Consider the following 22619-nt stretch of genomic DNA (forward strand, 5'->3'; position numbering starts at 1 on the left):
CCCCCGGCTGGGTCCAATTCTCCAGCTGCTAACGCCACTGAAGTCCGTGCAATTGACCGGAGATGACTTCAGCCCCCAGCGCTGCCTCAGCAGCTTTCCGGAGGCTGGTGGCTGGCCTGGGGGTGGATTTATCAACCAGCAAGGCTGGGAGAGTGCAGAGGGCCTGGAGCTGTCTGCCTTGGTTCTGGATTGCTGGGATTAGTCAAGAGCTCATTGATGGGGGGGGCGGAGGGTAGGTCAGGCGCAGCCAGCCCATCGCGTGCCAGGAGCCCTCCATCTGACAATGGAGCTCTGCAGGTGGCTGGCTCCCGGCAGTACCCAAGCACCTGCAGTAGTGTGGCTTTAGGCCCATTCAGACAGAGGAGGTGCTGCCTTGCTGGTACCTGCATTGCTGGGCATGGCTAGGCAATGCTGCCTTCCACGAGGCACACCCAATGCCGTGCAGCCTTCTGGCTACCCCAGCGCAAGGCCTGGCCGATGCTCCGGGCCCAGACACAGGGCGGCACACCACAGAGACCAGCAAGTGGCAGTGAGTCTGGGCAGGCTGGGGCTGTATTTGACAGGACCCTCGTTGCCCCCGTGGCTTACGCTCGCCCCCTCTAAGCTTTGCAGCCCCCCACCCCTGTGCTGGAATCCCTTGGCAACCCACTAGATGGCACTGGTATGGCGTCAAAGCTGGCACGCACCTGGCGGCTGGGGCCATCTACAGGCCTGGCCAGGTGTGCTAAGCGAAGGTAGCCCCATGCAGTCAGCGCCCTGTGGGGCTTGAGCCCGCATTACCCGCCTGCGCGTGCCCCTGAAGGACATACCTTTTCCGGCTGGGGGACGGAGCGCAGCCAGGCTCGGCCTCGGGCAAGGTCCGACAGGCTGCAGGCAGGTCTCCCGCCGCTTCGCCCAATGCCTGAGCTGCCCTTTCACCTGTGGGCAGGCGGTGCTTCTTCTGGGGAACGGCCCTGAGCCAGCCCCTCGGCCCAGGGGAGCTCACCGGGTACCTCGCAGCCTGGCTCAAACTCCCAGCCACTGCTGGTCTGCTCGGGGCTCAGCCCTGCGGTCCCTCTCACCAGTGCCACTTCCTGCTGGGGGTGGGCCGGGGAGCCCAAGCGGGGTGGGCCAGGCCCAGCTTGCAGGGTGACACTGCAGTGCCGCACGCTGCCACTCACCCACTCCACGCTGCGGCCGCAGCAGAGCGGGGAGCTGCCCTTGGGAGATGTTCCCTGCTGCCTGAGCCCCCCTGCCCTGCTCCCCAGCCCCTCCTGCACCCTCCCTCGCTGCCAAGTTCCCCCAACCCCTCCTGCTCAGCTGCCCATCCGCCCCTGCACCCAGGCTCCCTGCCCCCTCTTGCCTCCTCTCCCTCCAGGGCTGCATACAAGGTGCACAGAGGTGCCTGGCTCTGGCAATGGCTCAGCAGGGGTGGCAGTTGCGAGGGGGTCGTCCAGAAAGAAGCTGCATCTCAAGTCAGTGCTGCAGGAGTGGCTGGGAGCCGGGCTGGGTGCCAGGAGAGAGTCCCGGGGTTGGCACTGATTTGCAGTGCCCCCAGCTTGGCTGTTGGTGCCCATTCACCCGTACCTTGGGGCAGAGCAGAACTGTATTCTGCACAGGGGTGGGAAAGATTGGGGGGAATGCTGGGGAGGAGCCTGGGCTGCAGAGCTCAGTGTGCCCTCGGCTGCTTATCAGAGGAGCTGGCTAAGGCAGTGGAGCATGAGGGCCTAGGCCCAGCCACGCCGGAGCTTCTGGCCACGCTTTTCCTGCTGCAGCTCCTCCAGCTGATGCCCGTGGTAGCTGAGGGCACAGCTGCTGACCGGCCCGGGGGCTCGCACAAGAGCCCATTTGTTTTTCAGCTTGAACTGGGGTTCTGGCTCACTGGGACGTGGCCCTTCTAACATTCGAGGATGAGCCGGAATGCAGGACAAAGATGCCAACGGAGGGACACAAGGAAACTGGCTGGGCTGAGCTGAGCTGAGCTGAGCGCTGGCAGAGTTAGTGACCCAACCCTGATTTGAGCAGGGGGCTGGCTGCTTTGAGTTTGCTCGGGCCTGGCCTGCTGCACCTTGTAAAGGTGCTTTAACATGCTGGAGAACAGGACCGTAAAGGGGGACGCAGCCAAGAACCAAACGTGGGCTAGTCGCATTTAAACGGAAGCTCCATCCTAGGCTAAATATGACTTGCAACAGGGGCTTGACCCTGGCCTACAAGAGCCTTCCCTAAGTGTTCCTGAACACGCAACACGCTGCTGCAGTCAACACGGCTGTGACATTCAGTACGCGTGATTCATTATGCAGTAGGGCTACTGCTGTCAGTGATCTGTGCTGCTCGGCCTCTCCTCAGGTCTTTGCCCCCATAGCACAAGCAGAGCCCCGGGCAGGGAGTGACAATCTCCCACCCACGCGTAATAAACATGGCTTTTATTTACAAAAAACTGTGACAATGTCGCCCAATAAACTACTGGCAGTAACTTCATACAGTTCTCCAACTTGTGTCCACGCCGGGGTGAGCAGAGATGTCTGAGCAGAGCCGACACGTTCCTTCGAGGCTATTGCCATGCGCGGTCCCCCCCGCCGGCCGAGCATGGCACATGGCACGGGACGGAACACGTGGGACTGAAGTAAGTTCCTTCACGGACATGGGGGGTGGACGGGGATTTGTGAGGCAGTGGGCCTGGGCCCCCTCCCTCAGCCTCTTTTGCATTGCTTTAGCAGCTGTAACAGCTTTACCCCAAGTGGAATTTTTCCCTGCATGCTCAAAGTCTTCCAAGAGGCTCGGTGCTCCCGGTGCTCTTCCCCACAGGCCAGACCCCTCCTCTGGAGAGCGAAGAGCAGCTCCCCTTCCTTCTGGGATGGGTGCTGCCCTGGGGAGAACTCCTTGCTGTCAGATCCCAGGGAGGCCTCTTCACGGGCTCCTCCTTCTCACGTGTCCTGGGAACTCCCAGCCCCCAGCGGCGCTGGTGAGTGGTTGGCCCCAGAAACCACCATGCCCCTCCTCCAAAGTGCAAAGCCGGCTGGCCCTGGTCTGCAGAGCCGGGTTACAGAGCAATGTGCGTAGTGGAGCTCAGCTGCGAAGACGGTGCTGGTTTCTTCCAGCACGTGAAGAAAAGACTAAGTATGGGCAGTAACTACGGACAGGCTCAGAAGGGCGCGCTCAGGGGCCAGGTTGCTGGGCATGGCTAGACCAGACCAGCTGCCTTCTTCTGCACATTGTATTCCTTGTTTTTCTTCACCCGCCAGCCAATGGCAATGAGCAGCAGAACGCCAAGGAGCTTGTATCCCACCTGGAGGCCGATGTATCTGGCAAGAGAAAGACACGGGAACAAAGAGCAGTGTGGAATTGCCAGGAACCAGCTGCAATCTGACAGGGCCGGTCTCTGTGCTTGGTGGGGCGGCCCTGTTGCTCCAGCGCTCTGCCGAACCTCGGGGGGCGGGGTCTGCAAGGTGGCCTCGGAGAGGCAACGCGGTGCCAGGGCTAGGCTGCTGGCACCCTGGCTCTGCTGCGGCGCTGCCGTCACCTCGGGCGACTCCGGGCCCTGCTGTGTGTGTTGGTCTGGAAGCTCTTCAGGGCAGGAACGGTCTCGTGTGTGGCTGGCAGTGACCACCGTTCTGCCTGTCTTGGTAGCAGGCTTTCAGCCTCCCCAGGACACCACGCCCCCTGTTCACAGCGTTAGCTGTGCTCCGTGTGTGAGAGAGGGACCGTGCTAATGGGGACCCCCTCTGAGCTACCCTGTAACCTCTCTCAAAAGAGAATCCTGCCAGCGAAAACACAGCCGGAGAGGGGCCCTGGCCTCATGCTGAGCGACCCAGCGAGGGAGGATCAGCTCTATGCTGCTTAACCCCACTAGGCACGGGGGCGGAGGGGGGGTGTTCACACCAAGCCTGCCTCTAAGCTCTCTCCCTCGCCCCTGAGCCCTGGCCAGTCTCACACGTGCAGCCGAGCTCTAGATCACCTCCCAACCTCCTCTTCCTCCTCCCCCCTGGAAAGGGGAGCAACCTCCCTGAGGAACACCTTCCCTTGCACCACCGCTTGGTTGGCAGATGCTCCGGAGGGCAGTGGTAGCACCTGGCTCTGGCTACCTGCTGCGAAGGAAGTCGTTGTCGTAGTAAGCACAGAACTCTTGCTTGCTGCATCGCTTGCTCCGGTGGAGGCAGGCGGAGTCGATGAGGACACCAAAGAGAGCAGGAGCCGGCAGCCAGGCTGGAAGAAAGCAGGAGGGCTGGGTACTTGAGCACTCCTCACCCTGCAGTACAGGCACAGCTGCCTTTTCACATCCCCTCTCCTGTTCACACACAGGGTGATTCCAGCCAGCCCTCAGCCCCAGCCTGGCTTCCTGCTCCCCTGGGGCCAGCCTGATTCACTGCACCTTGGGCCTGGTGCTCCGGTTGCGCTCTAAGCCAACCCAGCCGTTGGACACCTCACCCACACACCGCGGTGCTGCCTGTGGGCTGGCACACGTCAGCGGCACGCTGTGGCTGGGCACAAGCTGTGCCCTGCGTGTCCCGGGACTGGCCATGCCCACGGGATGCCCAGCCCTTGAACATGCAAGCAGGACAGCGCCCTGTGCATGCCAGGTCACACTACAAGTGTACAACTGCACCTCCCAGGACACCACCGGAACCAGGCCCAGCCTGCCTCTCCTCAGAGCTGAGCTCGAAACCTTCCTCTTCACTTTAACCCGCCATCGTAATGGGCCCTCCATCCCCCCAGCCTTCCCTCCATGACTGCCGACTTCCCACCACTAGCGGGGCCTTGGAATAGGCGTCAGCTACAGCCTCGTGGCGCTGGGGGGAGAGGTTGTCTGCTGCAGGCAGGTGAAGTCTGATGCTTACCCCCTGCTACAGATCCAGCCCCCACCGCCGTGTAAAGCAGGGTCAGCGTAAGTGAGACGCAGGCTCCGCATTGCTTTCCTGCCTGCATGAGAGCAGCTGCACCTTTCTATGAGAGTCACTGTCACAGGCCAGATCCTCAGCTGATCTAAACTGCAGAGCCCGGCCGGTTTACACCCGCCTCAACCGTGTGCTCCAAGGGGTGAGGGGACTTTAGCTTCCAAAGTCACCAGGACATCAGCCCAGCGTCTCGCCTGCTTCTATGTCCTTGACAAGGTGGAGATTGTGAAACTGGCACAAACGCCAATCTTCCTGGAGCGAAAAGCCATCTCAGGGGGGTCTGATGAAGGGTTTGGCAGAAACCATCAGGGGCGCGTCAATAGCCTTCCACCACTCAGAACCCTCCACCTCCTTGGAATGAGCATAAAAAGGCTCCTGCTTCATATGGGCAAAGAGCTAAACGAGAGTGACGGAAAGGCAAGATAGGGCTTGTCTATCCAGACATTCAGTTCCTAGGCAGTAAATCTGCCTCCTACTCACCGGCTGCTCACTAACTATCCCCGAGCACCCCCCCGTCACCCAGCTTCCTGTGTTATACGTTCCCCAATGTGTGGTGGTCTACTCCTGCACAGCCACACAGACACCAGCAAAGGGCAGGCTAGCAGGGCTAGCTTCAGAGCCTGGCTTGCTGCAATGAAGCGCTCAGACAGCCAAAAGAAAAACACATTCCAAAACTGGGAAGGGCTAATGGGAGGCTTCTCTCTGGTCTCCAGCCTGGTCCTGCGCTAGGACATTCTATGGCTCGCACACGCCTTGCCTCGCAGTTTGTGACTTGTAACAGGAGCTTGAGTCAGACAGACTCACCTAACAGTCTCATCAGTAAGAACTGGACTCCAATAGCAAAAGACTTTTCATCCTGGTTCACCACCCTGTCGGGAAGAAGTCAGAGAAGATCAGATCCAAAAGCGATTCATTTTTGCTGTACAGCAGATATGACCAGGTTGGAATCTGCCCGCCAGTGGCTTGGGGCCCATCGCGTTCTCCTGAGACGTGCCGGGCTTATGATACAGCCAAGACAGGTTTCTCCTGACGTGAAAGCAGGGTTGGGGCAAGGGAGGTTTGAGCAATTTCTGAGGGGACAGCTGATGGTGACTGGAGCTGGCTGAGAGGTGGTAAGTATTTCCCGTGAACATTTTTAAAAGAAAGGGAGAAATTTCCCCCAAAGTGTCTGGCAGAATTTTTTCAGTGAAGCACTGAAAGCGAAGGGCTGAGAGCAGGGTCTGATTGCTGTCTAGGCACGTGTCAGGTGGGGCGGGGCAGGGGGACTAGTTACGCTAACAAGGCTGGCACAAGAACAAATGGGAATGAACTGGCCATGAGTACACTTTGCCTGGAAACTTTCCAATTTGCTGCCTTTCACAGGACTTCCAACATGAAGACAGGATTAGTTTTGTGATCAAGATTGACAAATATCAACCAGCATTAGCTGACAGACAACACGTCTGCTACAGTAGGTGACTGGACCACTCTCCTGGTTATTTCTGATAAACAGTGAATGTCTAAGAGCCCAGCAGTGAACAACTTGCAAACGATATGTCGATCACGAAACACTGGATAACAGTCCCTTTCATATGCGCAGTGCATTGTGGGATATGACACTGTAGATGCGTTTTGATTGTGTTGCTAATAAAGTCTTGATTTTGAAAAGGACAGTTGCAGCATTCCTGCTGTGAAGGGCAACGTGTGTTTTCAGGAAGAAAACTGAAATTAAATGGTTATAAAAAGTCCAGTTTGATGTTATTTATTAAGGACCAGCTTTTAGTTACATGCTTTGTGGTTCTTGAATTAATGAGTTTTTTTTTTTTTTTTTTAAAAGCAAATTTGAAAAAACTGTCTCCTCCTGCTATTTTGGTTGCTGACACCTGTTCTAGGGAAACCCCAGACTTGGTTCTTGGAAACTGATGGGATTCTGGTGTTCAAACCCTTGCCCCACACAAATGTCCCCCGGCTTGAAAAAAAAACTGAAAAATTTGGCAGTTTGTTTTTCAGTGCACTCGGAGAACATGGTCAGAAAGCCAATGTGCATGCAAAGCTCAGTTTAGAAAGAAGGCGTTTTCCTTGTTAGAAACCTGTTGTCAAGACCAAATGCTGCTCAGCTGGCTGGCCAGGGAGGTCTGTCCCATTGTTGAGTCAGGGGCAGGGAACCGAGGCACTGCCAGTCAGAAGGGGACATAACAGGAAAGGCAGCCTGCAGGGGGGATGAAGGCTCAGAGGGAGAGGCGCTCCACAACATTGGAGTTGATTTTATGGCTGCATCCACTCAGTGCCACGTAACTTATGCCATCCCTTGCCTAGCATCTGGATTTGGCCTAATAATGTGGTCTGTTCTGACCCCTAACAAGCAGGTTCGAGCAGGGCCAGGCAGCTGTTCTACCCCTTCCTCGAGCATATGAAGGATGTGGTTCTTTGGGACCCCAGCTCTCTGGCCAGGACAGGAGGAGAGAGGTGGCTTCTGGTCTGGAGAGAAAGGGACGTTGGGAGGGCACGGAAGGGCAGAGGCATGAGAAAGTGGCCACGGCTGCTGCTTTCAGCCAGGAGGAAGAGGCTCTTGGGGAGCTCACTGTTCTAAGGGGGTCCAAAAAGCTGGTAGATCTGGGCTGGGTTTACTCTTAATTCACCTCTGACAGTGACACTAAGAAGTTACAGGGCCAGATCCTCAACTGCCATGAATCCGTATAGCTCCACTGATATCCCTTAGCTCAGATATTGACCTCAGTGGAGCTGGGCCACTCAGCTTGCTGGCCTTCCGCTCAAAGGCAGCGCACCAAACCCAGCCCAGTCTCCTAGCTGCTCTTGCCAGCGACAGACCTAGGCTGCATGACTTACGCAGCCACCTCCAAACCAATTCTTTCACGGCCTCCCCACACGCAGACACTAGTCCGCCAGCTGGAATGGTCTCCCCCACTCCCACCCTAGCAGACCACATCAGAGGAAGTTCCCCAGCTGCCCTCCTCCAGCCAAGTCAGAAGGCCACGTAGGGTGCCAGAGTCAGACCACGTGGACAAGCAGAGGCAAGTCACCACAGGCAGTCAGGAAGGAGGCAGCCAGCAGGCCAAGGAGAAGACCTGGTTGTAGCTGGGCAGGAGATTTTCCAGAGCTTTGCACATGCTACTACCTATGCAGTTCCATGAAACGGAGTTTTGTGGCTTACCGCAATACCATCATGTAGAGGGGATTGTGCGACAGGCAGGCAATCAGGGCAGCAAAGGAGATGAGGAATATGGTTGGAAGGAGTAGATGGGAACAGCTGACGGGACATGACCCTGTCCTTGCTGAGGACTGGCCATTCTTGGTGTGGATGCAGGAGCAGTTCAGGTAGATCTGTTTAGGGCAGAGCAAAGACAGTAAAACACTCTGGAGACTAGGACATCTGCAGCAGAGATTTCAGGGCTCTACCTCTCCCAGTTCTCTTCTCCCACCAGCTGTGCATGGAGGAATGGCACTGGCTGAGTTAGTAGGCGCTCCTGTGGCCAATATTAAAAACATAATATTGTGAAGCCACGATTCAGTGCTCATTCGTGATGCTTGCTCAGGAGGAAGCTGAAGACAGAGATTGCACAAAGTTGCTAAAAGTCCTCCTGAAACCCAAACACCCGCAAAAATGAAGGTTTCATAAAAAACAGAGGAGTACAAAAATGCAGGTAGCCAGTACCAGGAGAGGGGCCACCCAGCAATATCTCCCATTACCTGCCATGTGGGCAGAGCACTCAGGTGTAAGGCCATGTACCCCACCAGCAGGAGGGAATGAACCTGCGACTTCAGGGGCTAACGCCATGTGTGCTACCAGATGAACTAAAAGCGAGCTGGCTCTCGCGCCGACAGGATCACTCCAGGGCAGGGATCCCAGTTATTAGGAAGAAACAGGACAAAAAGAGAAACAGTAGGGGAGGCACTTCTTAGAGACACAGACAGACATTTGGTTTGTGATGACCAGGAGAATGGCGCACTGAACTGCCTACCGCGTGTGAAAGTCAGGGTTCTCAGGAAACATCCGGACAGCCTCACCAGGAGCCCTGGGGAGGAGCCAGTGGGTGTGGTACATGTAGGTACCAATGACTTTGGGGAAGGCAGGACAGAGGACCTAGTGGCCAAATTTGGGTGGCCAGGTAAGAGATTAATGTGCAAGGCCTCTCTGGTAGCCTCCCCAGTTCCACTTGCAGAGTTAGTAAAACAGGCCAAAGTGCAAAGTTTAAATGCATGGCTGAGGCAATGGTATAGGGAGGAAGAATTTGGGTTTATTAGGAACTGTGGGAATATTTTAGGAAGGAGGAGCCTATAGAAGAAGAAGATCCTTCCTCTGCAGGCTCATCCTGAAACAAAACTGAACCAGACTAGTCAGCTATAAAAAGAATCCATTTCAACACTAAATCAGCTGACTCTTGATAAACCAGACAAGTACTTACATGCAGAGGTGAGGAGTCTCACTCTTAAGCTGGGGGAATTAGCCTGCCTGGCATTAAATAAGGTTATTGCTGTGCTAGGAACCCTGGAGTCTCGGGGGAAATGAGGATAGTGAATGGGACACCAAAATCTGAGGGTATAAATATACAGGAATGACCGAGCAGGTCATGCTGGTTGGGGAGGGCCAGTCTGAAATGGCTCCCACAGAACTCTAGTCTCGCAAGGGAGAGAAATGTGATACTTTCATAATCACCACCCGCTCGCCAGGTGGTCACAGTGACAGTGAAACACTCAGGCAGCCCTAGTGAAACTGCAAAACCCCGAAGCATAAAAATAACGGGTCATTTGAACTACTGTCTGAGTGACTGGATGAACAGCTGCAGGGTGCGACTTTCCTAGACACCAGGAACAGCTGCTTCTTGGAACAGCTAGCCCTGGAAACCACTGGGGAGAGAATTCCTCATTCAGTCCTAAGTAGAGCACAGGATCTGGTAGCAGAGCATTACAGGCAAAAAAGTTCCCTTTATACTTTGGAAGTCAAACCCTAACGAGGACAATAGCAAGGAGCACACACTGGCACATAACAGGTAATGGTATATCAAGGCAGGCTAAGAAAGGATTTTAGAAGCAGCTTGCTAAAGACACAAAAACTAACAGCAGCAAAAAACGTAAGAACCTCCCAGCCAGGAAGCTGGCCAAACAACCAATGGGGTCACTGGACGATCATGGTGCTAAATGAGCACTCAAGGAAGACAAAGTCATTGCTGAGATACTAAATAAATTCTTTGCATTAGTCTTCACCACAGAGGATGGGAGGGAGATTCCCACAACAGTGCTATTCTTTGTGGGCAACAGATCGAAAGCAGATCCCAGAGTGATGCCTCAATGGAAGACGTTTTAAAGACCAGACTGACAAACTAACCATTCACGAATCTCCCCAGTCTATTAGAGTTCTTCGAGGGAATCAACAAGCATGTGCAGAGGGCGATTCAGTCAATACAGTGCACTTGGATGTTCAGAAAGCCTTTGATAAGGTCTCTCACCAAAGGCCCACAAGGAAACAAAAGCAGCCATGAGATAAGAGGGAAGTCCTCTCCCGGATCACTAACGGCTGAAAGATAAAGAGGCAAAGGGTAGGAACTAATGGTCAGTTTTCACAATGGAGAGATGTGAACAGCAGGGTGCCCCAGGGACCTGTGTTGTTCAACATATTCTGTAAGGATCTGGAGAAGGAGGGGCGCACTGCGAAGTGGCAAAGTTTGCAAATGATACAAAATTGTTCAAGTCCAAAGCAGCCTTTGAAGAGCTGCAAAGGGATCCCACTAAACTGGATGAATGGGCAACAAAATGTCAGCTGAAATTCTACATTGCTAAGTGCAAAGTGCTGTGCATATTGGAAAACAGTCCGAACTAGCTACACCATATTTTGGACAACTTCTCTGTATGTTTGTTCAAGAACTCCTCCTAAATGGAGCTAGGACCACCAAATTTGGCAGACAGCTTCCTCTTATCATAACTTAAAGCAAAGCATGGGCTGGGTTGTGCCACAACAATGGGATTCCTTCTCATCCAACCACTCAGAAGAGACAGAATCACCAAGTCAAGTACAGCCCTCAAAGCTGGCATAATGGAGCGAATGTTGAAAGAGACTGAACCAACATAAGCCTGAAAAATAGGATGAACCTGGAATAGGATTGCTGCTCAATAAACCTTATGGAAAAGAGATAAAGCAGAGAAATTTGGAGTAGTGCTGTATTTTGGGAAAGCTAAATCAATTCTTAAGATTTGAACACTAGAAGAAAAGGTTATTGCAAACCACACTGACTATAGTCATTTTGTTAAAATATAGCAAATGATAGACACTTAACAGGATGAAGGAAAAAAAAAAAAAACCTACTGAAAAAAAGTGACTGAAACTCAGTTACAGGAGCCCCTCCAGTTATGGAAGGGATTTGCGTAACCTGAATTTTGCGTAAGTCAGGTGCAGTTATTTTCCCCCTGTGGAACGCATACTCCGCAGCTGGGGCTCCTTCTGAAAGGTAAGTCCTGGGGTTGGGTGGTGGGGCAGTGGGGAGGGTTAAGCCTGGCAGTGGGTTGGGGCTGTGGGAGGGGGCAGGGAGGTTAAGCCTGGGGTGGGTTAGGGCTGCTGAGGGAGGCGGAAGGGGGAGTTGAGCTGGGGCCATGCACCCTTGCGGGGCGGGGGGTTGAGCTGGAGCCACGCAGGGTGGGGGTGAACCAGGACCATGTGGACGGGGAGGGCATTGAGCCAGGGCCGGGGAGAAGCGGGATTTTGAGTTGTTCTTAATTTGTATTAATGCACAACTCAAAATTGAACATTTTGAGGGTTTACTGTACAGGTAAAATATTAACAATCCCTTTTTTAAAAGAGCTCCAAAATAAAATAAAAGTTAACGTCATCAACATAAACACTGCGCTGAAACATACATACAGCCATTGAAATCAAGCATGTACATTTTCCTTTTATTTAAAAAGGGATGAATTAAGGACCTGAGCAATGCTGGGCAAAGCTGCTGGTCTATAGATATGCAATGATGGGTTGTAAATCAGCTTTTAACCGCCCAAGAAAGAGATTTGAGTCATTGTGGATAGTACCCTGCAAACTTCCACTCAATGTGTTTCAGTGATCAAAAACTCTTATACTATGTTAGAAATTATTAAGAAAGTGCTAGATAATAAGACAGAAATGATCATAATGCCTCCATATAAAGTCATGGTGCATCTACATCTTGAATAGTTAATCCAGCTCTGGTCACCCCATCTCAAGAAGAACACTGAGAAATCTTGAAAGAAGGGCAATAAATGGAACGTGCAAGGAGGAACTAAAGGGATTAAGACTGTTTGGCTGTCGGGACATTGGAAATGCCCTCATTTTGCACTGCTGCAATTAGAACTTCAGGAATTTTTAATAGCTACATGATGCCTCTTTGAGAGGTATTGCTTCGCCAGGCAGAATTTGCCCAGTGGTTAGCCTGGAGCCAATAACCCAGTGACAAACCGTGTTTGGCATGAAGAGGAGGGAAGTCAAATGACAGAAGAAGCCTTCAGCAAAGCTCTCCTTTGGCTTGGAGGCAACATCGACGACGCCTGTCCGAGAGTTCCGTGATCCCTTTATTCCCAGCACGGAGCTACTGGGGAGAGGCCTGTGCTCAGAGAAGTGCCCTTTGTCAGGACTCTTTGGCAGCCCAAAGCAATGTCACCCCCAACGCACCCTGGGATTGGACCCTGGGAACGTGAGCATTGCGGCCAGCGACGGCTCCCGATCCCTGCTCCTAGAAGCAGTCCGAAAACACTTCACATCCCACCTGTCAACATGACTGAGGGCGGGATGCAAACTGTGGAGGGAAGTGCATCGTCTCTGCAGCCCCTGGAATCCCAGCTGTCGCCCCTTACCACACTGCTGGGCTTGGAGGAATCAACGGAGGAATCCACACAGCCAGCCTTGCAGGGGGAGAGGTACTCCACGTTGTTGTCTCCACAGACTGGGTGAAAGACGTACTCTGAGCAGAAGCATTCAGTGGGGCATTTAGCTTGTGCCTGGGAACTTGATGTACTGCCAAGAAAATGAAAAAAAAAAAAAATCAAATCAAATCAAATAACTGGGACAGAGGAAAAGCCTCACCCTATTAAATTCTCTGTGTGGTTAACCTATTTCCCAGTCTGTTTGTGTTGGGTCACTGCCATGTACTACGCTGGCCTACTGCCTGATTCCTCTCTCCCTGCAGGTATTGCTAAAGTTTACAGGGAACTTGGCAGTAATTGCTCGCATGTGCATGTGAACAACCATTCCCACAACTTTTTCTCAGTGGAAAACTAATCATCTGCTACCTAGAAAAAAGTAAGTGGCCAAGGCCCCTGTCTGAAACCAACATAACACCCACAGCGAACGTCAGTGCAATTAGTGTTGAAACTGGGCACAGGCTGGTTCACATACACACGCTGAGGCAAGGGCTGCATTTGAACTTCGTTACCCTGGACTTCCGTTCCTCAGCACTGCAGTGGCGCAGTGATACAGCTTCAGGGCTCACACCCTGACCCATAGCTCCGTGCAGCATCTACAAAATGCCTGGAAGCCTGCAAAAGCAAGCGAGTGGCCTGGACCCACAGCAGTGACGTGCTCGAAGACCCCAGTAGGTACAACCAGCCCCAAGGGAGTACCCAACCTGCTTGGTCAGAACAGTGCCCGGAAGGCTGCCACCAGCGCTCTGAGAGCTGAGCACTTGGGTTGTCGCCCGAGAGTTTCAGGTGCTGCCCAGCTGACTGCCAGAGCACCCAGAGCCAGCGGTTAGCATATTTCTACTGGTGGTGCACATCAACACATGGCTCAGTGCGCATAAAATTTATTCTGCCCCAGATGGAAAGAGTCGGAGGGAGCCCTGGCTACCACCCTCATTAGCACACAGTGTTGAGCCGTAGGCTGGGAGGAATTCTTCGCGGGACAGAGGTGGATGGCCTGAGCTCCTGAAGCCAACAGCCAGCCTGGCTCCAGCTGAATGGAGCTCAGTCCCCCCACACTCCCGCTTCCAAACATGGCCACAAAGCTGCCGTGACTGGGGCCTTCCAAACGGCTTGTCACGAGCTGAGCCAGCCGTGGCCTCCGGCCCCCTGCCGAGGGGGACCTCCCCTCTGGCACACTCTGCAGTCCTTTCACCTGAGGAAAGCAGACCCCATGGGAAAGAGCACCGAGGTGCTGGAGGGGGCTCTCAGGACCCTCTCCCCCAACATTCTGCCTTTGAAGGGAGAAATCAGGGGAGCACTTCTTCGGTCTGCCCCCGCTCAACCTGCCCCGCCAGAGAGCTCCTCCCCAGCCCCGGGGAAGAGGCCCGTGTCGCAGGACCCAGGCTTATCCTCTGAAGTGGTGAGGCAGGGAACCCGGGCAGGCCAAGCTCCGCCGAGAAGTAGGCTGCGCAGGAAACTCTCTCCACCCACGGGAGGCAGGAACTTCCCTGGAGAAGACTCAGTTCTCTCCCCGTCCTCGCAGGAGCTGAATGCTGGACGTTGCCATAATCAGCAACAGATCTACCCTTATGACTCCATGGGGGAGCTCAGGCGTGGAGTGGTCATGTGACTTGCTCACGGTCATACCGTGAGCCTGAGACAAACCTAGGACCCTTACTGCCAAGTCAGTGTCCTACCTGCAAGGCTCGGCTCTCCTCCTTTGCCAGCTCACCCTGCGCGTGACTCAAACCAGCGCTGTCTGGCTAATTGCACTCCTCAAACACGGGCAAGTCTGCTGGGGAGCCATTTGCAGCTTTTTAAATTGCCGATGTTCACAACACCTATTTACCCCCATGGTTAACGACGTGCGCTCAGGACAGGTCTCAGGAGTGCCGAACAAACAGGGGCCGCTATTTCCTCGAGTCTGTTTGCTGAGCAGCGGCACCGCCTCGCGCGGTCAGTCAGAGGTGTGTTTGTTTCACTCTGGGAGGATGAAGGGGTGGGTGGAGAGTGGATGAATCGATACAATGGCCAGAGCCTGCCCCTCCTGTGTGCAAGCAGCGCACCTCTGGGATGCGGAGCTTATCGGGGGCCAAGGGAAACGTAGGATGTGGGCGCCTTGTTAAGATCCTGGCAGGATGCTGGGAATTGGCCTGACCAGTGTGGGGTGGAACCCAAGTGTAACTTTATCTTAACCAAGTACCTGGCCACAAGCCGACCCACGAGTCCCTCTCACACAGCCCGCACCCCAGCTGGCTGGACCAACAGCCTTCTGCTAGGGCAGGGGCCCCCAGCCAAAGCCTCGCTGCCTCCTAGGAACCTGGGACAGAGCTTACGGAGGTAGCCTCGCTTGCCATGCGCATCGCTGGGTAAATGGGATGGCCACACTTGTTTGGAGAGGGGTGCTCTGTGGCGGTGGGGTCTTTGAGAAGCCCATCAACAAGCCGACCCTCTCTCTCCTCTGGCTGGTACACCTGGGCCCCGCAGGTTTGCCATAGACTAAAGGCCACAAAGGACCATTATGATCCTCTGGTCCGACCTCCCATGTAGCTCAGCCCATAGATTATCCCCATTACCCTGTATCAAGCCTGGTTATGTTTGTAGCCAGCCACGGCCGAGATGAGCGGAGAAACGGTGCTGACATTGATCACGCTCCCAGCAGCCGCAGACACCACACTCTGAGAGGACTTCTGGAAGGACCACCTCTGAAAGGCGGAACTTCCTGGGATGTGCCACCCTGTCAGCCAATCGGCATTTAGCATGCCCTTCCTAAGCAGATGCCGTTGCCCAGTGGCACACCCTGGCTCCAAGTCCACCAGAACACGTGCCCTGTTGCCAACACTGCTGCTCAGTGGTTGTGAAACTCTGCGCCATCACGGCAGGGACAGAGGGATGATTCGGCTCCTCCCAAGACAGGCTGTCTCGAGGTGTGGACAGTGACAAAGGGAGTAGCGTGCAGGCTGCACTGCCTGGCAAAGCGCTCTGGGGACTGTGTATGTGGCAGCCTGGCTGCCCTGCACTAGGCCAAAGGGAGCAAACAAGAGCCGCCCACAGCTGCCAAAAGGAGAAGGGAGTGGGAGCCAAGGCGTGCTCGCCTCAGTGGGAGCCCCCACGTGCCCCACAAATCTCCCTGATGACCTGAGAGAGGGCAGAGGCAGGAGAGGCACAGAGCGTGGCCAATGGAGGGAGAAAAGGAAAGGGAGCGAGCGGGCGGGGGAGCTAATCTGAGTACTGAGTGGACATCAGCTCCCAGCTGGGGCCTCCTCCAGTGGAAGGGAAAGGCCTGCGGATGGTTCACAGGTTCCTTCCTTCGGCTAAAGCACGAGCAGTTCCTGCGGTTGGGGTGAAGGTCCTCGATTCAACCCCCTCTCCCAGCCCCAGCAGGGTTATACTGTCAACCAGCGTTCCCCCCGGCCCAGCTCTGCATCACCTGGAGGGGTAAACGCCAGCAACGGTCTGTGTGGAGCAGCCCATGAAGAAGAGCGGGAGGCAGCAGAGGACAGAGATGAGGAGCACCATCAGCGCGAACCGTGGGATGGCCTTGATAGAGAAGCCAAAGCGCTTCATGATCATTCCTCCCAGGAGCATGCCCAGTGCAGCTGCAGGCAGGTTCACCGCTCCTGCAGGGAGAGTGCATGGTCAGAGCTCTCCTGGCCAAGAGAAAGAGGCATTTGGAGGAGGAGGGCTGATGAGGTATTCCTGGTAGGAGCAGGAATCTCAGATCCTTCAGCCTTATGAGGCCAATAATTGCCACAGCACCTGGTGCGATCTAGTGACCCTGGGAGGACTGTTTCATGGGCAATATGTCCATAACCCCTAAGCAGAGCCTTTGCACTGATTTGGCCATGCCCCCTCCTTCCTCAGCTGTGATCCAAAGTGAGAGGCTGCAAGAAGGACAACATACAGCCATTACACCAGCTCTGCACCTCTCAGGGACTCCCTCCAGGCTGGGGGAATTCCTTGGTGGCTTGCTGAAGCCTCTGAAACCCTTCTGGGCCAGAAAAGATGCGGCCAGACTCAAGAGCAGAGAGGGTGAGCTCTCCGGATCTCGCCCGCATGCTTCCCCAGCTGCGGTTCTAGGGCAGCGCGCTTCTTTGTATTGAGAAAATCTGAGAGGAACATGGCCTGGGAGCCCCCGTCTGTGAACACAATGGCCACCCTGCCCTGGGACTTCAGGGCCTGTCTCCTGGAGACACAGACTCCCATCTCACCAATGAGAAAGCTGGCATAGGAAGAGGTGGTGCCGTACTGCTTCTCCAGGAACTTATTGAGGAAGGTGGAGAGGCCAGCGATGACTGAGGAGAAGGAGCACTGAGCCAGCACCAGGAGTATGTACAGCGGGTTGAGCAGCAGCTTGAGAAATATCCGAGGGAACTCTACAAGGAAGCAAGAAGGACAACGTCACTGACTGAGGAAGAGGTCAGGCCAACAACTCTTCTGAAAAGACACTTGCAAACAGCCTCTCTGGGGGAGTGAATGTACGGCTGGAGGGTTCTGCTCGGCGAGACAGTGCTCAGAGGAAATGGCCCGATTGGAACCGGGAGGCGAGCAGGGCTTCGTCTGCAAGGAAAGAGATGACGGCGCTCAAGCATTTGTTTACGTTCATAAATAATGTGGCAAGCCCAGAGCTGCTGGGCTCTGGCCTGCCAAGCCAGGAGGGAAGCATGACCACTGCCCTCTGCTCTCGGGGTCTTGGTGTCTCTGAATTCAGACACGCCACCCTGCTCGCAATGCTGTCTAGCTGCGTCACACTGCCCTGGAAAAACATGGGCCAGATCCTCAGCTGGTATGAACGGACCAAACTCCGCCGACTTGGATTTACACCAGGTGAAGATCTAACCCTTGGACGCTGATTGCAGGGAAAACAACCCCCTCGTTCGTGTGAATAAACGACAGAGAGGAATCGACTATTCCTACAGACCGATCTGAGGCGATGTGCCTTAGCTGGACAGCCACCACAGACAGCTCCTGGCCCCCACTTACTCATGGGCCCTTCTGTTGGTCACCTCCTTTTCTCCGACCTGCTCTCGGTAGAAAACCATTTGTCCAGGAAGGAAAAGCCCACCTGGAAGCTCCCAGGCAATACAGTAACAGGGCAGGGTGCTCCCGTCCTCTGCTAACGTTCAATTATGATGTACTGAAGATGCCCGAGGTGTCCTTGGGACGCCTCCCCCCGGAGAGAGCTGCATTTCAACAGGCTGGCTTAGATCACCATCCCTGTGAGTCTGACGGTGGACCCCATGGGAGCTGATCCACTGCCTACTACCTCTGAGCTCAAGCTGTTATCCTGCAGAGGCTGGCAAGACCAACACATTGGTTTCCCATGGGCCTAAGTGACTTAGGACCCTCATGCCCATTTTTTAAAAATGCTTGGTCTCTAGCAGCTTAAGTCCCATTGCCTTGCAGCCTGGGAGACCAACATCAATTCTGAATATGAGGTGTGGGCACTTTGGAAGATAAGTGCCTTGGCTCAGGATTAGACCCACTCAGCTGCAAACAGTGCAAGCATAGCTGGAGGGCCGCAGGCATGGCGGGGGCAGGAAGTTAACCAGCGCCTGCTCGGCAGTGGCCAATGCTCTGGCCAGGGGCGTCACTCCACTCCCTGAACGCCCCGGGAGCCGTGCCCATCCCGCACGTGAAAGATCGGAACAGGAGCCCTTTACTTTTAATGAACTCGGCCAGGGAGACATCGTCAGCGTTCGCCTTCTCCAGCTTCTTCAGCACGTCTGCCTCAGTGCCCACCTCCTGAGGAGAGCAGAGAGAAACAGCTTACCCCGAGTGGCTCGGTGCGCAGCCCTGCTGGCACCAGCTCCAGAACTGCATCAGCCTAGTCTAACATTTTGGCTGAGTTCTAGCTCAGTTAAGAGTTTAGCACTGGGAAAATTGCATGTGTTTACTTGTACCTGTGTCTGCTGGTAAGGCAAGAGCAGACCACTCTGATTTACGGTGAATATTGTGACTGAGTATGACAGCGTTCTGCCTAAAGGCTGATGCTGTCTCCAAGTTAGTGCAAGCCCCTGTGGTATGAGCGAGGAATGCATGTGATAAGTGCAAGACCATCACCAGATGGCCTAGGGAGGGAACAGGGCAGCCGAGCAGGCGACGGGACAGTTACACATCCTCACTGAAACCTGAAAAGGGGAAACGTTGTCAGCTCTGGAGGGGGAAGCCGGCAGTCATCAATGAGGACGAGGCAGTGGTCGAAACCAGCATAATGGGACATCCTAAGAAAACCAGAGCCTTCAAACGGATGGAAACCCCCCGATCAACAAGGGAGCTGCTCTGCCACTTCCACTGGGATCTCAGCCAGGGCTGAAGAGAACCTGCTCTTGATTCAGCTTGTACTCCATTAGCTAAGCCGACTCTTTGAATGCAAGCAACGACTGGTAACATCAACTGGCAAGGCTCTGGCTCTGTGTGCGCGCTCGCGTGAGAGAGAGGGCGCATATGCGACTGTATTCCCAGTACATGTGGCGTATTGCTTCCCCCCAGCCCTGCTCCCTGAGAAAGAGCCCAGTGCTTCTTATAAGCACAACATTAGAGAGGCTGCTGTTGTGTGGGCACAGGAGGCAGTGTGACCGTAAGGAGAGTTTAGATGCCCCCTTCCAATGCCTGGTGAGCCAGCCGCTCCCGTGAGGCTCAGGACAGCCACTGCCCCAAGGAGCAGAAAGCGGAAGGCAAGGAGATGCGCTTCTCCAGTGCAGCTGGCCATGGCCTGCTGTGTCCTGGCATTCCACCCGCCGGAGCCAAGGCTGACTCTTGCCTGGCCTGCGGCCATGAAGGAGTTAATTCCTGAGCCGCTGCTCAAACCTGCCCCTTTCCATGCAGGAGCGGAGCTGGACGGGAAGTGGCTTGCCTGGCTGAGGAAGGCTGACATTTATTCTGGGGTGAAAAGTCAAACATCTCAAAACTTGTCATGAACCAAAGATGCGGGCGGGGTGGACTCCAGCTGGCTCAGCTGAACGAAAACGGTGACGTGTCTGGTTTGCAAACACATATATATTTTTAACTAACAATTAACTGACATTTGGAACTGAAGAGTCCTCTCAAAGCAAACTTTTCCTATTGAAAACATCAGGGTGGGCCATCTGACCATTTCAAACTGCTTTGCCTCCAAACCATTCCCGAACCAGGGAATTTGTCCAGACTGGCATTTCTGACCCAAAAATAAAGTATTGTGGAAAAATTCCCAACCCGCTCAGCACCGTGCTGGGCCCCATGCAGCAGAGTCCCGCTTGGAACAGTGACGCTGGGAGCTCTCTGCTGGGGTCCCTGTTAAAGAACAAATTGGCAGCTGCGTCGCACTTTAAAAGACTAAGAGTGGTTTTTCAGGTGATGGGCAGACCCACTTCTCCAGACCACCCTGTTAGCGTTAAAGAGCAGGATCTTGGAAAGACCAGCAAGGGTGCTGATGATGCCATTGGAATAGGGTGACCATATCTCCCTATCCTAAATACAGGACAGGCAGTAATGGGGGGTGGGGGTGGCTCCCCACCTGTCCAACCAGCCTGAGCCTCGGGAGGCTGCTGCACAGACTGGCTGGAGCGCAGCAGAGAGGGGGCCAGGAGAAGCGGAGGGATCCCAGCCAGGTGAGGGGTACTCACTGCATGCTCCAGGGGCCGGATCCCATGGCCCAGGAGTGTACGGGCAGGGCAGGGGTGCACTGCTGCTCCCAGGAAACTCACACCAGTGCTGCCCTGCCCAGGAGGAGCGGTCCCATGTTGGAGTGCTGGTGCCCCCGCAGACCCGCCAGAGCCCGGAGGAGAGCCCCGCACCCTGCTCCAGCCCCATCGGCCAGGTCCGGAGCTCTGCTGCTTTTGCCTACGCCTCCCCACCAAAGCCTGTGGGCTGCGTGGGAGACCAGTGCCCCTGCTGGCCCCGGGACCTGGCAGCTCAGCAGGGTGCTGCGCCCAGGGCAGAGCTGCCCGCTGCCCATGTGTGGGGCATGCCGGGCTGGGCTGGGCATGTCACAGCCTGCAGCTGCCCCTGTGGGAAAGGCCCTGGCCCAAGCAGGGCACACGTGTGGGGACCTAGGTGCCCTGGCTTCAGGGATACCCCGGGGCAGCGTACGGCCGTCGATCTGCGTTGGGATGGGTGTTGGTGTTCCTGAGCAGCCCATGGGGCCGTCAGGCAGCACAGAGCTGCAGAAAGCAGCTGGTGCACCCTGTCCCAAAGGCCAGAGCTCTGCCTCCCCTGCCAGGCCAGCAGGGCTGGACTCCCAGCTTTCCCCACGCCCTGGGGAGCTGGGAAGGGGGAGGCAGCCAGCACCCACTGCCCCCGCAACCCAACAGACCTCTGCCCGTCTAGGGCCCCTGCTGGCTCCCTCTGGTGTGGCCAGAGAGCATGTATGTGTTCTCCGGCCAGAGCCGCACCTGTGCGCCAGCAGGGCACTGGATACAGGACAATTAGCCCCTTTGGTAAAATAAGTTGGGAAGACTTTTTGGCACCCGACATACGGTCTGTCTCGCCAAAAACAGGACGGATGGTCACCCTGCCTTGGAAGGGGCGGGAGCCAGCAAGCACCAACACAGAGGTGGGCTCTGGCAGGGAGACAGGAGGAAAGAGCAACAAGAGAGGTGGAAGGTGCAGTGAAACCCCCATTCTGACCGAGAGAAGAGCATCTCACTCAGCTGCTTAACTAAGTGAATGCAGCGGTGGTAAAAGCCCAACAGCCTTGGCGAATGAAATGGGAACAAGGGAAATGCAAGCGGCCCAGCTGCTTCAGAGGCAGACTGGGGGACTCCTACGGTGGGCAGCTGTGGGCCAACCTGCCGCGAGGCAAAAATGCTATCTCGAGGCCCTGCACTTGGCGGCTGAACAAACAGTAGGACTTGTCCCTTCCAAAACACTTGTCTTCTATATAATTGCCAGATAGTCTCATTAGCCACATCTGTGTCCAGTCCTGCTCTGAGCCTTGCCAGCATCTTGGCCTTGGTGATAACCTGTAGCCGTGAGTTCCACAGACCTGTGACATACTGTTTGCACCTCTGTGTGCCCACAAACCTCACATGCCTCTCCACACTGCTCAGCCAACATTCCCTGACCTGGGCCTGGTGGGCCCAAATCCAGACAGGTGCACTATCCCTGCCCAGGGCATGGGCTGGCACTGGAGCTGAGGTGGCAACTGCAATGGCTGTGTTTGGAGTGAGGACACTGGAGTGAGATCACCTGGTTTGACACGCTGATGGCCTGCATTTTAAGAAGAATCGGTGCACAGAGCAGAGTCCTTTCCATGCAGGGACAGAAATCAGTTCTTATTGGACATCAGGTGCATTGCAACACCTCGTGCCTGGCTAGCAAGAGGAGGACAGAGGTGAGGGCAGCCAGCTTCAGCAAGGTTTCTGAGCATGCTCAACGCAACCCAAATGCAAATCCTGGATGGGAGGCATGTGACCCCCCACGCTCTCCCCCCCCGTTGCTCCAGCCTGGGAGCCCGAGGAAGGGCCAAGGCGACAAGTAACAGACAAGAGAGTCCCTGCTGCAGAGAGCTCCCAGGGTAGGACGTGACAGGTGCCACAGAACGTGGGCGGAAGGTACAGATGGGCTAGGCTGGGCAAAAGAAGGGTCACAGAAGGTCAGAGCAGCGAGCAAGAGGTCATCTCAGCGTGCCAAGACCGGTTCCGTTATCTTCTCTGCCCAGGGGAGCTGCAAGAAAATGAAGGCATCCATCCCTTAGAAGATACTGGCTAGGCCAGTAGTGCTCAGCAGTGAACTAGCCACATTACTCTGTTGTTCTACATATATATTATTCTATATGTTTTGTTCAAGCCAAACAGCCACACTCCTGACCAAACAGCCCCACGTGGCTCGTGACTAGTGTGTTGGACACCAGGGGGATAGAGGCTCGTCAGGAAAACTCCTTCCCTTGCCAAGATTCACAAGCACATACCA

At 55.0% G+C, this 22619-nt stretch overlaps 1 protein-coding gene across 3 annotated transcripts in view; it reads right to left on the reverse strand.

Moving 5' to 3' along the window:
* Positions 1–2387: 2387 nt before the first annotated feature.
* Positions 2388–22619, reverse strand: part of SLCO2A1 (solute carrier organic anion transporter family member 2A1) — a 57968-nt gene continuing 37736 nt past the window's right edge. For 2 of the 3 annotated variants that reach the window (XM_075003768.1, XM_075003769.1), the window contains 8 exons: positions 18392–18473; positions 16940–17104; positions 16159–16348; positions 12684–12843; positions 8023–8192; positions 5676–5740; positions 4062–4182; positions 2388–3281 (listed from right to left, as the gene is read on the reverse strand). In XM_075003768.1, the coding sequence (XP_074859869.1) occupies positions 3161–3281; positions 4062–4182; positions 5676–5740; positions 8023–8192; positions 12684–12843; positions 16159–16348; positions 16940–17104; positions 18392–18473 (1074 nt within the window). In that variant the 3' untranslated portion in view covers positions 2388–3160. Of the gene's footprint in view, positions 3282–4061; positions 4183–5675; positions 5741–8022; positions 8193–12595; positions 12844–16158; positions 16349–16939; positions 17105–18391; positions 18474–22619 lie in introns of those variants that run through there. The other variant, XM_075003770.1, reaches the window with a different exon arrangement.

Source organism: Carettochelys insculpta, chromosome 10 (assembly GCF_033958435.1).
Source record: "Carettochelys insculpta isolate YL-2023 chromosome 10, ASM3395843v1, whole genome shotgun sequence".
Classification (NCBI taxonomy): domain Eukaryota; kingdom Metazoa; phylum Chordata; order Testudines; family Carettochelyidae; genus Carettochelys; species Carettochelys insculpta.